The sequence below is a fragment of the Paroedura picta genome, chromosome 3 (genome assembly GCF_049243985.1).
Source record: "Paroedura picta isolate Pp20150507F chromosome 3, Ppicta_v3.0, whole genome shotgun sequence".
In the NCBI taxonomy this organism is placed as follows: Eukaryota; Metazoa; Chordata; class Lepidosauria; order Squamata; family Gekkonidae; genus Paroedura; species Paroedura picta.
The window spans coordinates 168,358,516-168,374,638 of record NC_135371.1 but is presented as its reverse complement, the minus strand read 5'-3'; the positions used below and the strand labels follow the sequence as shown (position 1 = coordinate 168,374,638).

At 43.9% G+C, this 16,123-nt stretch overlaps 2 protein-coding genes across 2 annotated transcripts; one reads left to right on the top strand and one right to left on the bottom strand.

Moving 5' to 3' along the window:
* Positions 1 to 3,920: 3,920 nt before the first annotated feature.
* LOC143831225 (olfactory receptor 13H1-like) lies at positions 3,921 to 4,853 on the bottom strand. Its single transcript, XM_077324286.1, has one exon. The coding sequence runs from the start codon at positions 4,851 to 4,853 to the stop codon at positions 3,921 to 3,923; it is 933 nt and encodes a 310-aa protein (XP_077180401.1).
* A 7,547-nt stretch (positions 4,854 to 12,400) lies between these two features.
* LOC143831405 (olfactory receptor 13H1-like) lies at positions 12,401 to 13,333 on the top strand. Its single transcript, XM_077324400.1, has one exon. The coding sequence runs from the start codon at positions 12,401 to 12,403 to the stop codon at positions 13,331 to 13,333; it is 933 nt and encodes a 310-aa protein (XP_077180515.1).
* The last annotated feature ends 2,790 nt before the right edge of the window (positions 13,334 to 16,123 follow it).

Here is a 16,123-nt window from a genome sequence, read left to right as displayed (position 1 = left end):
GCTAGCGACAGCCTCACCAGTCTTTTAATGCATCCAGAGGAGGGCAACAAAGATGGTGAGAGGTTTGGAGACCAAGACGTATGAAGAAAGGTTGGGGGAGATTGGTCTGTTTAGCCTGGTAAGGAAATGACTGAGACGGGATTTAATAGCCATCTTCAAGTATTTAAAAGGTTGCCATATAGAGGATGGAGCAGAATTGTTGTCACTTGCCCCAGAGTGATGGACCAGAAACAATGGGATGAAATTAATTCTAAAGAAATTCCGTCTAAACATCCGGAAGATGTTCCTGACAGTTAGAGCAGTTCCTTAGTGGATCAGGCTTCCTTGGGAGGTGGTGAGTTCTCCATCTTTGGAAATTTTTAAACAGAGGCTGGGCAGCCATCTGATCGAGAGGCTGATTCTGTGAAGGTTCAAGGGGGTGGCAGGTGACAGTGGATGAGCGATAGAGTTGTGATTGTCCTGCATAGTGCAGCAGATTGGGCTAGATGACCCATGAGGTCCCTTCCAACTTTACAATTCTATGCATCAGTCCCAAAGGTAGAGCCGTTAATGGGAAGCAGGAGGAAAAGGCTGCTGTCCCAGACCAGTTTTGAAATGGTGCTGAGAAAGAAGGTGCGAGTTGGATGGGTTACTAGCTTCCATGCAAAGTCTCACAAATAAACATGATTCAGAGGTTGAAGCAAATTTGATCACAGAAAGATCCTCTAGTTTTCTAGTGGAACTCTGGGTTATATGTAAACCACCCTGAGCCATATGGAAGGTGTCATGAACCCCTAGTTCCTGTCCCATATCTTTTGCCCCCTTTGAAGTTCACTTCATAGCTTTGTGCTCCCGGATCATCCGCAGAGTTGTGGCACCTTCCTAGGCCTGCTCAAGAGTACCCCTCCCACCTCCTTCTGCATTTCAAAGGCTCATCCTGTGTTTACTTCCTTCTCTCTTCTTCCAAGGCTGTCCTCACTGGGAACTCAGTCTAAATGCCAGATGGTCGGATGGGGTGTTTTGGCACCTTGTAGATCAGAGGACATTATTGCTCTTTCTGTGTGAATCAATGTTCCTGCCAAGTGTTGCCTCTATGCCCCCCTCCCCAAGTCAAGGTATATATGCTATTCACCCCCTGTCCCAGGGTCTATGCCAAGATTCCTGTCTAAGAGCTTTTGCAATGTGCTGATCCCTGTCCTGATTATCCAGGACTTAAAGCTTCAACCTGAAGCCCGGGAGTGATGTCTGTTGTGCAAATCTGCTGGGTCTCAACCGCTTGGTTCCTGACAGAAAGGCACGATAAAACTATAATAAATAAATAAATAACTAAGAGCCCCAAAGCATATCTCAAGCTGCATGGCTGTGAGAATGAACAGCATTTATTCACATACTACTTGCATCGGTAACGGGATTTTACTTACCGAATGAGGTCCAGGTGATGTGCGGGGATTCAGTATGTATTCTTCATTCCATACTAGAGCAAACAGACTGCAAGGAAACCTTTCATGCATACAGCCTGACCTTCCTCCTCAAGGCCAGGGAATTTAACTCAGCTAAAGCTAGTACTCTTCTGTGAGCACACCCCCAGTTGAAAGGCTCAGGCCAAAAGCTTACATGTGAAGTGCTTCAGCCTACGACTGATGACTGAGAAGAGTGAGGTCCAGAAGTTTTGCGTATGGCTGGATGGCCACTGAGGCTGATGAACTCTCCAGAATTGCACATAGCTTCCATGGAGTAGAGTGACAAAAGTGGCAGAAAGGTGAAGACCCTTTCCACCAAGGCTCTAGCAAAAATGCCTTAGGTGGTACGTATTAAGAGACCTGCTCTTCATTTTTGCGTAAACAATAGCTCTGCCCTTTCCTAGATCTAGAAGATGATGATTTTCCAGGTGCTTGGGTACCTACTGTAAAACTTGTTGTATCAGAGGTCCTCCTGGAATAGTACACAGAAGTCTAGGACAGAACTCTTGGGGAATCACTTCGAATGAATACTTTAGACAAAGATTAATTACTCGTTCATCTGATTTAAGAACACTATGGGGAATCTGGATGTAAGGAACAGTTGGGTAAATATCACAATTCTCATTGTAATCCTTTACAATGACCTCAATCATTATTTAGCGATGGGCACGAATCCACTCCCGAATTAAAGTTCACCATGTATTTTGGCCGATTCCAGTTCATGATTTGAACAGCTACCATGAAGTCTCATGAATTTTGATCCATCTTGTGATGGTTCATGATAGTTTCTGAAGAGTAGAAAGCAGGGGTTGAAAGCCACATAAACCCCTGCTTTCTGCTGCTCAGGGAAAATGGCTGAGTGGCAGGAACTCCCTGTCAGTCAGCTGTTGGGTTTAAATGGCTCAAAGTAATATTACACCCTATTTTCCATGGGCCACAGGTTTTTGGTTGGGAAGCATTTCACTCCCTGCTTTCTGTAGATCATTTTTCATGGCCAGGTATATAAAAGGGAGCCCTGACCTACATAGTCCAAGGAATCTGAATCCTGTCAGATCTCAGAAGCTAAGCACGGCTGATCCTGGCTAGAAACTTCCAAGGATTTAGATGGAGTTTCTCTAAGGAATACTTGGGGTCATGACACAGAGGCAGGCAATAGCAAGCCACCTCTGAAAGTCCCTTGTCTGGCTATCAGACAATCTGTGGATTTTTTTTTGCCTTCGATCATGTCCACCAATTATGAAAAAAGTTCCTTCATTTTATTTGCATTTCCAAAAGATATTAGACATTTTTTTTTACATTTTAAATAACCTTTCAGGTAATAAATATCAATGATGCATCATGGCATAAAAGTTCTCCTTAAAGTTATAACATAATGTAAATTTTAGATCCTAGCACACATTTTCCTACTGTTTCATTTGTAAATCACGTCCAGCGTTTGCTGTGTTTGAAGCCACTGCTCTTAACCACTATGTCACTACACTGTCGGTGCTATTAGCAGATGAAAGAATAAAATATAATTTTTGATCCTGACGCTCTTAATGATTGTTATCTCAACACTGATCCAAGGAAGCACAGTGTCCTTGATAAAGAAGTCATGACTCCAACCCCCAATCCTAGAACTTATACCTGTTCCCCAGACTTGCTTCTAACTCATATACCGTCTTGCAGAATGGGATTCCAATACCAAAATACAGATCAGTTTCTGGGATCCATTGATCACATGAAATTATTTACCACATGGGAACTTTGACTAGGATGTAGAATCCAATTCTTACCCTACTTCCTTTCAAAGCCAATATTATTGAACATTGACTCACGATTCGAATTATGCTTGTCTGGGAACTGATTTCATTGCTATAATTTCATGTCCATTTTGTCGAATATATAATGATGACTTCACACCAGATTAATTTCCATTGGGCAAGCCAGTTATGTGCAGGAAATAGCTGGAATCTCAACAAACAATAAATACTTCTGTATGTGGTGGTCATCACATTTGGTATTATTGTATCACCAGGCATGAATCTCTTGAAGGTCCTTGGCCCTAAGGAAGCACAACTGGCCTCGACCAGGGCCAAGGCCTTTTCGGTCCTGCCCCCAACCTGGTGGAATGAGCTCCTGGGAGAGCTGAGGGCCCCAATAGAGCTGGCAAAGTTCCACAGGGCCTGCAAATTGAGCTCTTCCGCCAGGTCTTTGGTTGAGACCAGTGCTGTTGCTAGGAATATCATGGCTCCACCTCAGATTGACGTCTTGGGATGTCTGATCAGGGGAGGGATTTTTAGGCTGCCAATCTTCTGTGGTGATAGGAGTTTAACAAGATTTATGTGAGTATTTTATGGGGGGGGTGTTATGTTGGAGGCAGCCACTAGTCCTTGGAAAGCAGCAAAATATAAGTACAATGAAGAAGAAGAAGAAGAAGAAGAAGAAGAAGAAGAAGAAGAAGAAGAAGAAGAAGAAATATTGTACATTGTTGTATAGTTCTTATTCTGATATTTTCCTAACAAACACGCTACTGAAAGCTCTCTTCACATCCCTGTTCCTTAAACTGTAGATCAGGGGGTTGAGCATAGAGGTTAAGACACCATACAGTAAAGCTATCACCTTCTCTTCGTCCGAGGAAGATTTAGGTTGTGGCCTCAAGTACATGATTATGATTGTACCATAGAAGATAGTGACCACGGTGAGGTGAGAGCTACAGGTGGAGAAAGCTTTCTTGCGACCCTGAGTGGAGCGAATGCCCAGGACAGCGGAGCCTATGCGCCCGTAGGTTAAAGCAATAAAACCAAAGGGCGATACTACGAGAATGAGAGTGGAGAGTTGCACATAGAGCTCACTGATACGAGTGTCCGAGCAGGCCAGTTTGAGGAACGTTTGCAGCTCACATGCCAGATGGTTAATGACATTTCGTCCACAGAAGTCAGTTGGCCGCAACAGTATGTTGATCAACATATTCAGTAAGGCAAGAATTACAGATAAAGACACTAAACCACTGCAAAATCTCCAGCTCATGATCTGCGTATAGTGGAGTGGCCGGCATATCGCCGCAAAGCGGTCGTAGGCCATGACGGCCAGAAGGACGCATTCCATTACAATGAATAAGAGTCCAACGTACATCTGAACCAGGCATCTGTAGAAGGAGATGGTGGGCATGTAAAAGAAGCAGTTGATCAGGATTTCAGGAAGGGCGTTGTTGGAAATGACGAAATCTACTGAGCAGAGGGTGCCAAGAAAGAAATACATGGGTGAATGAAGGTGGGAGTCCGCAATGATCAAGACGACCATGAGCCCATTCCCAAAAGTGCTTATGAGGTACACCACTGAGAAAAATGAAAACAACACAGCCTGGGTTTGCGGGTGGCCAGAGAACCCGATCAAGATGAATTCAGTCACTGTTGTTTGATTTGGAGTCCCCATAACCTTCTCTGCCTTGTTCCATCTGCAGGGGGGGGGGAGAGAATAGGGTGATTAATAAATGTCACTGGTAGAGCGTTAAAATTTCAAAGTACGTTATTGAGTTCTATTCTTTGGTATTTATATATTTCCTAAAATCTGGTATGCTGTAATTAATGTAATTAATACAGAACTTGGCTGGTATGAAGCATGTGTAGATATTGAGATTTCTTTACTATATAACTTTGCCTTTGATCAGATGTCGGGGGAAATGCTGTTTGAACATTGATCCCTGTTCTACTCTGCTTCAGCCATGTGTGACACTCTTCAGTATAAGACTTATTGTACTATAATATTACTGGGAAATGAAGGTAGCAGGGAAATACCTGATGTCATCTGATCTCACATGCGAAGGAGGGTCAGTGCTTAGAAGAGAAGCTACCAAGAAAAACTTTGCAGAGGAAGACTGTGGCCAACTACCTCGTCTTCTCGCTGGCCTAGAAAACCCCTTGCTAAAGTTTATTCTGCTCTGGTTCGGCCTCACTTGGAGTCCTGTGTTCAGTTTTGGGCACCACAGTTGAAGAGGGATGTCGACAAACTGGAGCGTGTCCAGAGTAGGGCAACAAAGATGGTGAGGGGTTTGGAGACCAAGGCGTATGAGAAAAGGCTCGGGGAGCTTGGTCTGTTTAGCCTGGAGAGGAGGCAACTGAGAAGGACTCTGATAACCATCTTCAAGTATTTAAAAGGATGTTATATAGAGGATGGAGAAGAGTTGTTCTCTCTTGCCCCAGAGGGACGGACCAGATCCAACGGGAGGAAATTAATGCAAAAGAAATTCGGTCTAAACATTTGGAAGAAGGCTGGATAGCCACATGAAGGCTGATTCTGTGAAGGTCCAAGGGGGTGGCAGGTGACACTGGATGAGCGAGAGGGTTGTGAGTGTCCCGAATAGTGCATAAGGTTGGACTAGATGACCCAGGAGATCCCTTCCAACTCTATGATTCTATGATTCTATGAAAGTCACTGTCAGCTATGACTTGACTGTATATTGTTAATATTATTGTAGAAAGGATGGTAGGAAAGGAACAGGAGGCTAGAACTAGGTGGGACCAGTCCAGAACCCAGGAACAAATTGCCAGAGAATCAGTGTCAGGGTTTTGTGGCTTTATTCATGGCTTTATTTATTGACTGATCTGCACCACAAGAACAGTAAGCTATTTTCTGGGTTTCCAGCATATTGCCAACATCACACTTCCTCAAAGTGCAGCAGTACAGAAGTGCTATGGCTCACAGGAAATCCACGCTAAACTGTGATGACTTGAATTATCCCACATATACAGTACCATTCCCTTACAACCACCCTGGATTGGGTCAACCATAATAACGTCGCCTCCTTAGCTGCCTGTGGTATTTGGTCTTCTCAACCTCAACTTCAAGCAGCAAACCTGGACAGTTCCTGCCATCGCTAGCGACAGCCTCACCAGTCTTTCAATTGATCAGTCCGAAAGATAGACAAAGGTAGCCCTTAAGGGGAAGCAGGAGGGAAAGGCCGCTGTCCCAGGCCAGTTTGGAAATCGTGCCGAGAAAGAAGAAGGTGCATGCAAAGTCGCACATATAAACATGATTCAGTGGTTGAAACAAATCTGGTCCAACAAAGATCCTCTAGTTTTCAGCTGGAACTCTGGGTTATATGTAAACCTCCCTGAGCCATGTGGAAGGTGTCATGAACCCCTAGTTCCTGACCTGTAGTGAGTTTTGGCACATTCCTAGGCCTGCTCAAGAGTACCCCTCCCACCTCCTTCTGGATTTCAAAGGCTCATCCCACTGTCACTTCCTTATCTCTTTTCCCAAGGCTGTCCTCACTGGGAACTCAGTCTAAACACCAGATGGCCAGATGGGGTGTTTTGGCACTTTGTAGATCAGAGGACAATATTGCTCTTTCTGCGTGAATCTATGTTCCCACCAAATGCTGCCTCTATGCTCCCCTCCCCAAGCCAAGGTACATATGCTATTCAACCCCCTTTCCCAGCGTCTCTGCCAAGATTCCTGTCTAAGAGCTTTTGCGATGTGCTGATCCCTGTCCTGATCCTCCAAATAAAGACTCTTACTTAAAGCTTTATCCTGACGCCTGGGAGTGGTGTCTGTCGTGCGAATCTGCTGGGTCTCAACCGCTTGGTTCCTGACAGAAGAGCACTATAAAAATCTAATAAATAAATGAATAACTCAAGAGCCCCAAAGCAAATCTCAAGTTGTATGGCTGGGAGAATAAACAGCATGTATCCACATACGACTAGCATCGGTAATGGGGTTTTACTTACCGAATGAGGTCTTTGCGGGGATTCAGTGTGTATTCTTCATTCCATACTGGAGCAAGCAGACTGCAATCAAACCTTTCATACATGCAACCTAACCTTCCTCCTCAAGGCCAGGGAATTCAACTCAGCTAAAGCTAGTACTCTTCTGTGAGCACACCCCCAGTTGAAAGGCTCAGGCCAAAAGCTTACATGTGAAGTGCTTCAGCCTAAGACTGTTGACTGAGAAGAGTGAGGTCCAGAAGTTTTGCATATGGCTGGATGGCCACTGAGGCTGATGAACTCTCCAGAACTGCACATGGCTTCCATGGAGTAGAGTGACAAAAGTGGTGAACAGGTGAAGACCCTTTTCAACAAAGCTCTAGCAAAAATGCCTTAGGTGGAACGTATTAAGAGACCTGCTCTTCATTTTTGCGTAAACAATAGCTCTGCCCTTTCCTAGATCTAGAAGATTATGCTTCTGCAGGTACTTGGGTACCTACTCTAAAAACTGTAGTATCAGAGGTCTTCCTGGAATACTACACAGAATTCTTAAATAGACCTCTTGGGGAATCAATTCAAATGAATACTTGAGACTCGAAGATTAATTACTATTCCATCTGATGTAAACTTCAAGAACACCTTGGGGAATGTGGATATAAGGAATAGTTGAGTAAAGTTAAAGTTTTTTTTTTCTTTGTTCCATATCAGTTTCTTCCATTGTGATGGAGCTGTAGTGAGAAAGAATCCCCCCCCCCTTTACCCTCTGCCTTCCTAACTGGAGATTCAATAACGTTCCCTATGAAAATAGGATTTGTCCATGTGAATTGAATTGTATTGAATCTGTCTTGCATGTTCTATTATGTTGTCCATTTTCTGAAGGGATTCGAATCAGTTTTTTTTATCCTCCTTTTTTAACTAGGTGCGCCAGGTCTTCTGACCAGGCTAAAGTCCTGTTTTTAAGGGATAGCCAGAACCCTGTATTGTTTGAGGGGGTGGCAATGTTTTTTTCCAGCTGCCATTAGTTAAACTTCAAAGTTGAGAATCGATTATTTTCATAACTTACATGTTAGTATAATGGTTCTATTAATTTTATTGTCATACATTGACTTCTACATGCCTGTAATGGTTTTACTAATTCTATTGTCCCTTTTATCATGCTAATAAAGGCATGTGTGTGTGTATATGTGTGCGCGCACATGTGTGTGTTTGAGAGAGAGAGTGTTTTCACAATACAATACAATACAATACCCTTATTGGCATAAAGCAGATTAGGAGGCTGTACAAAGATAGTCAAGATACATCGGACAGTTTAAGTTTAAAAACTGAGGACAGAAATTTAGCCATAATAAAAGTGACGTCGGCATCCTTATCACTCAGTAAAAATTGGCAAACCAAGTCTCTTGAATGGTTTCTCCATTTTGGTATAAGAGGTATGATATGCCTTCTCTGTTGAGTGTTTTCTTGCTCCCCAAACTTTCATTTGCGTTAGTCCACAAAAGCCATTCTGTGTAGGAGACTGTTTACACCCTGGAGGTTTCATGCTGGGCTGTAGGCTGGAGTTTTAGTCGTGGCAGGTTGCCCCACCTCTTCCTGCACCCACATGGGGGAGCATTTGGCCTAGTGCTCCTCATCCGCCCCCAATTTGTGCTCCTGCATGGGAGCTGAGGCAATGAAGTTCCCAGTGCGTAAACAATCATAGAAAGTACCTCCAGGGTCATCTAGTCCTGCAGAAAGCAGGAAATGACCACAAGAGCCAAGCACCTACACAATCCCATCTGTCCACCCACTCACAATCTGCCTAAGTTGACCGAATTAGCATTTCTGTCAGGTGGCTCTCCAGCCTCTGCTTAAAAACTTCCAAAGGAGGAGGACCCACCACCTCCCGAGGAAGCCTGTTCCACATCTGTTCTTCCAGATGTTTAGCCGAAAGTTTTTTTTAAATTAATTTCATCCCGTTGGTACTGGTCCGACTCTCTAGGGCCACAGAAAACAACTCTACTCTATCTCCTATATCAGGGGTAGTCAACCTGTGGTCCTCCAGATGTCCATGGACTAAAGTTCCCATGAGCCCCTGCCAGCTTTTGCTGGCAGGGGCTCTTGGGAATTGTAGTCCATGGACATCTGGAGGACCACAGGTTGACTACCCCTGTTCTGTATGATAGCCCTTCAAGTACTTTAAGATATCTATCATATCACCTCATAGGCGTCTTCTCTCAAGGCTAAACCGTCCAAGCTCCCTCAACTTTTCCTCATACGTCTTGGTCTCACCATTTTCATTGCCCTTCTCTGGACACACTCTAGTTCATCTACATCCTTCTCCAATGATATTATTTACATTAGCACTGCATCCTTACACATATTCTAGTTTCATCTTTAGATGGTGGTCATCACCTAGCACCCCACTCCCACAATGGCCACTGATTTCTTTTTAGAAGACATCCCATTCTTAATGGTCCAGGAACTTCTTCTATTATTACTATCACTCATTGAATCTACAGCGTATTTTTGGCTTGATACCAGATTTTTCTGCAAATTCCTTGAGTCTGTAGAAAGATCAGTTAAGTCTTAAACTTCCACATCTGGGTTGCAGTGTCCACTGCTAAGGCTCTGTTGAAAGCTAGATCTATCGCTGATGAGTGAGGACACCTTCAAGGCCATACGCGGTCAGGGCCCAGTGTGCCTATCGCCTCCCTGCCTACGCCCCCAAAAGAGCCCTGCTCTCCACTGCTACCAAACAGCTAAAGGTCCCTGGCCCTAAAGAAGTCCGCCTGGTCTCAACCAGGGCCAGAGCATTCTCTGTTCTGGCCCCCACCTGGTGGAACGAGCTCCTGGAGAAGATCAGGGCCCTGACGGAGTTTAAACAGTTCCGCAGGGCCTGCAAGGAGGAGCTTTTCCGCCAGGCATTTGGTTGAGACCAGATATATATAACCAACAGCGACCAAAGGGCCCCTGCTCCCCGCCCCCCCTTCAGAACACCACCTATACACTCTGGACCTGTTAGTATGTTGCAGCGTTGTATTGTTTATTGGTTATACAATTATAATATGTTTACAATTATCAGTTATAAATAAATAAAAACAGGTCACAGCGGGAATTGCAATGTTTATCTAACAGTTCCTTATTCCCTCATTCCTGATAGTGTTCTTAAAGGTTACATCAAAGGAAAGAACAATTAATTTCTGACTTTACAGTACTGATTCAAAATGCTTCCCTAGGGATTCTATTTAAGACTTCTGGGTCGTAGTCCAGAAGGACCTCCACTGCTGCGGGTTGGAAAAACACTAAAGACCAGGTAGCTTCTTTGTTGTCTTCTCTCTCCAGGAAGAGGCATGGCTGTTCTTTCCACAAAAGGGAAGGGCAGATCTGCTAATATGTTCCACGTAAAATACCTTACCCAGAACATCTTAGGAAGGGAATGTTGGCTTCTCAGCATTTCCTTCAGTCTAATCCTTGAACTAATTTAGGGTGTTGTGTGGAATATTGTGCAGTTGGTCAGCTTCAGATCCAACAAACCAAAAAATACCCTTCCTTCTGAGTCATCAGTCCTCATAGAATCAGTACAAGTGAGTATTGACCTTAAGAAAAAACCTTCAAGAGTATTTTGGGAAGGTTATCTTGAACTATGGAAGCACTTTTAGAAGAGAGCAAGATTTTATCGAATTCTCTGGCCCTGAAGAGGAAAGCTAGGCTGCTGGTACCAACACTTACTATAAGTTTTCTTATAGTCTCATTGCTGTACTAAGTGCAACCGTATGAGCGACAGAAGTAATGTGTGGATAAGTGTTGTCCATCTCGGAAGGTGTGGCGCTTTGCTGCTCTGCGTTGTGATCCTCATTTCCAGTGGACAACTAGAGGACATTTGTTTTGCCAGGGTACAGTCTGCACACAATACATAATGCACTTTCAATGCACTTTAGAAGTAGATTTTCCTGTTCCGCATAGGAAAATCCAGCTGCCAAAGCACCTTGAAAGTGCATTATCCTATGTGTGCAGACTCTGCCCAGATCTGTACCAGCTTCCGGATCATTCTTGTTTGTGGGACTTCACTTGCAGCAAGCAACCTGGCCAGGTAGAAGAAGAAGAGTTGGTTTCTATACCCTGCTTTTCACTGCCTGAAGGAGCCTCAAAGTGCCATACAATCGCCTTCCCTTCCTCTCGGCACAACAGACAACCTGTAAGGTAGGTGAGGCCGAGAGAGCTCTGAGAGAGACTGCTCAGTGAGAACAGCTTCTCACAGGGCTGTGAGGAGCCCAAGGTCACCCAGTGGAGGAGTGGGGACTCAAACCTGGCTCGCCAGATTAGAAGCCACCACTCATAACCACAACACCAAGCTTGGCCTTTTTCAGCAATGTTCCTTCCATCTCAATCTGGCTGGGAAGAGGGATCTTTGTCCCCTTACCAGAAGGAGTAGATGTTAAACTTGGGGGCTGATTTATTGGAGGACCGGTGAGGCTGAAGCTAGCAATGGCAGGGACAGTCCACATTGTCTACTCAGAGTCTAGGGATATATAGATAAAGTGTGTATAAAGTGCCGTCAATTCACAGCCAATTCATGGTGACCCCAGCAAGGGTCTTTCGTAGCACAGGGTAAGCAGAGGTGGTTGGCCATCAGCTTTCTCTGTAGAGCCTTTCTTGGTATTCTCCCATCTAAGTCTTGGGAGAATAAATAAATAAATAAATTTAGTTTAAGGCTCCAGAACATTTCTAGGTTTTACTACTATTACGTTTTAAGAAGATATATGTCCATGAAGGTAGGATCAGGGACATTTACAACCTCTGAGTTATGAAAATATACTTTGTTATGAAAAGATTTACTTTGGGGAATACATATAACCTGACGTAGTTGGGGCATAAATTACAGAAATATGGAATATTTTTAAATTTAATCTTTCTATATGATTTAATACAGTTCCCCACCCTGAGTATTTGGAAGGGCTGGATACCAATAAAAATGTAGTAGTAGTAGTAATAGTAGTAGTAGTAATAGTAGTAGTAGTAGATCTCGGTATTAATATTAAATACTAATCTCTCTTCTTGTGGCCACAGTGAAATGCCTTGTTTATAGATCCACTGGATCCACATGTTTCAATGACTGTAATAAACCATGGAATCAGATAAAATGAAATCTCATTAACGACATTTGGTTTACAGTGTACTGGATTTCAGGAAACATCCCAGAGACCACAATTCAATAAAATACTTGAATATTTTATAGACAACCAAAACACTTCCAGTGCCACTTCTATAGTCTTCAATAAAAGTAGCACAGAGACTGTGATGGGTCCTCCAAATGACACAACAGTGACTGAATTCATCCTGATCGGGTTATCTGAACACCCTACAGGACAGTCTGTGTTCTTTTGGTTCCTCTTGCTGACATACCTCATAAGCTTTCTTGGGAATGGCCTCATCATCATATTGATTATTGCAGACTCTCATCTTCATTCTCCCATGTACTTCTTCCTTTGCATCCTCTCCTCGGTAGACCTCATCCTCTCCAACAATGCACTTCCTGAGATCTTGGTCCACTGCTTCTTTGACAGGCCCACCGTCTCCTTCTACAGATGCTTGGGACAGATGTACGTTGGTCTATCAGTCGTTGTAATTGAATGTCTTCTTCTGGCTATCATGGCATATGACCGTTTTGCAGCGATATGCCAGCCTCTCCACTATATGCAGATCATGAGCTGGAGATTTTGCACGAGTTTAGTGTCTGTCTGTGTGCTGCTTGCCTTACTGAACACCTTGATCAACGTACTGCTGCGGCCAACCGACTTCTGTGGACGAAATGTCATTAACCATTTTGCATGCGAGCTGCAATCGTTCCTCAAGCTGGCCTGCACGGACACACACGTTGCTGAGCTCTTCATGCAAGTTACCAGTTTCTTCATCCTAATCCCACCCTTTGGCTTCATTGTTGTGACATACATGCGCATAGTCTTTGCCGTCCTGCACATTCGCTCAACACAGGGACGGAAGAAAGCCTTCTCCACCTGTAGCTCGCACATAGCGGTGGTCAGCGTCTTTTATGGTACAATCATGATCATGTACTTAAAACCCCAAGCAAAAGCTGCTTCAGATCAAGATAAAGTCATGTCTTTAATGTACGGGGTCTTTACTCCCATGCTTAACCCCTTGATCTATAGCTTGAGAAACAGAGATGTAAAGGGAGCTTTCTGGAGAATATTCGGAAGGAAAATATCAAAATAAATATTTCCATCACTTCTTTGAATGGAAACCTCACACACAAAGCACTTTTTCTGTGCTGAAACGTGTAATTCATGAATTGCGACAATCAGCTAGTCCCAGTTTTACAATGTACGCTGCAAAATCCCTGCCAGTGATGATTTCTTACATTCATATATTTCTTCCAAAATTGTTGTTTGCTTGCTTGGCAATATTCCTAATAATGGTTTCTTAACTTCTTTGGAGAATTTAAATTTTATTATAGTCTGCATTTTTCTCATGAATTTTTTCCAGTGTTCCTTTCCTTTTGACAAGTCCACCACACATGATAAAGGGTTCCATCTGTATCTTGACATTTCCAACATTTTCCTTATCGTTTTTGTCTGCTTTTTCAATGTCCTTTGGGATGATCTGGAAATTATTTGTATCGATTTTCTTTTAAAGCCTGAATGGTTGTAAACTTAATTTCTCGCTGCATAGAACCATGAACTCAAATGTGTCACTTGTTGGGATTACTGGTATTTCTTATGCGTAATTGACTTCTGTAAGGATAGTTAATTTAGTTTTATGTGGCCGTTATGTTATACTGGGCAAAATGAGTTGGAAATGGTACTAGTGACTCCAGCACTTGGGGCAATAATATTGATGTAAAAATAAATCAAGTTTAACTGAGACAAAATGGGAGGGTGGTATATAAATATAATTAAATAACTAAATAAATAATCAAAGAATGAGAGTAAAAATTGAATATAAATGTATAGTGAAACCTAAACTGAATAGTCCCATTCTGCTGATTCTGCACTTACTTTGTTTTTTTCGGCGTGGATCCTGCTGAATTCAGATCGATTTGAACTCGGGTCTTCCTCTTTCCCCCACCTCCCCACTGAAACAGAAAAGTGTTCTGCACTTGATTGGGAAAACTCAGAAAGGGGGGGTGGGGAGCCAAGCCCAGACAGAGCCTATTTCTTTCTTTCTTTTCTTGAATGGGGGGGGGGGGGATTGAAGACAACAGAGAAGGGAGAAAAAAAAACATGAGGCAAATCTCCATAGAAGTAAGGGCTTCTGCAGCTTCTACAGAAAGAAAATTAGGGCTTCCTCTTTAAAAAAAACCCTAACAGTCTTGGCTGGCTTCGCGGGTTTGGCCAATCAGAGCTTCTGTATCATGGAGTCAGCTGGCCAATCAGAACTGCTCTACCACGGAGTCAACTGGCCAATCAAAACTGCTCTACCACGGAGGGGGTGCTTTCTCATGCTTTCTGAACCGCAATATTCCTATATCGAGGATTAAAAGGACTCCTGGATATGGCGAAGAAATTGTAGGGTGACTCCGGATCAATCCTGCTTGGTGCAGAAGGAAAACTAAAATCGCCCCAAATCAAAACAGAAATCGCATTCTGTGTAGTCACTTCTCCGAGTGGGATGGTCGGACCCCGGAGAAAAAGAACAGCTTTTGTAACATCCTCTCTTTTGCTGTATTTCCCTCAGTGAAGGGGGGAGAGCAAAAGTTGTGCAGAGAGGTTGGCTGCTGGGTGGTAATGGTGTGTGTGTGGGGGGGGGGGGGACTAGAGGAGCGTTTCGTTTTGCAATGTCCAGCCAGGGAAGGAAGGGGTGTCAAAACTACTGCTTTCGAACAAGGTGAGAAGGAAGCACTTTTCACAAAACTGCCCCCAGCCGGAGGACAGGGACGGGTGGAGAGGTTGAAAGCGTACAAAGAGCAGAAGAGTGCTATCCTCTCTATTAACCTGGGTAAAGAAGGATGGATGGGGAAAGCCATGTGCTTTCCGCACATACATTCCACAGAGAAGAAGGGACAGAGAGAAGACAAACAGGGAAGACTGAAAACAGCTCTTTCCCCTATGTTTTCATGAACTTTTTTCCCACCCCAACTCGACTAGGTCACACAGGGACTCCCCTGAAGAGGTTCTGTTTTATTTCCTCATGGACGCTTGTGCAAAGGGGGAGGGGAAATAGAGGGCAGAAGAAAATGAGGAAGGGGGGGGGAGCATCTATTTTTTTTCTGACTTCTTTATACCCTGAAAGAATCAAAATGAAGCTCTAAAAAAAAACACACCATGTTTTAAGTGCTTTTCAGGTTGGCATCCTGTAGCTCTCAGATGCTACCATTACAATCATGCTTCCATTTCAATTATTTTCTTAAAATTCAGAGCAAAAAAAGGGACTTAAGTTTCCTTGCAACAGGCAAGGAACTAATGTTGGGTGATCTTGGCAAAAATGACTCCCTGGGCAGAGGAAAGGAGGGAGTGAAGGGGGGAAAATGACTCCCTGGGCAGAGGAAAGGAGGGAGTGAAGGGGGGAAAATGACTCCCTGGGCAGAGGAAAGGAGGGAGTGAAGGGGGAAGGGTCTTCCAGCTGGCAGCCAGAGCTGAAGATAGCATCTCTCTCTCTCTCTCTCTCTCTCTCTCTCTCTCTCTCTCTCTCTCTGTCAACTCATCTGAGTAGGGGTTTTCTTTTAAAGAAAGAAAGGGAAAAAGCCAGAAGAGCGCACGAGGGGGGGGGCAAAAAAGGGGGAGGCTGGAGCTACAGAGGGAAAGCTGCAAAGAGCTCTAGAACCCCAAACAGCCAACAGAAATGGGAGCTGTACCAAAAGTCTGTCTTCAAGCTTGCAAATGCTGATGCATTACAGTCTGTGGTTGTTGTTGTTGTTGTTATGTGCGAAGTCGTGTCCGACCCATCGCGACCCCATGGACAATGATCCTCCAGGCCTTCCTGTCCTCTACCATTCCCCGGAGTCCATTTAAGTTTGCACCTACTGCTTCAGTGACTCCATCCAGCCACCTCATTCTCTGTCGTCCC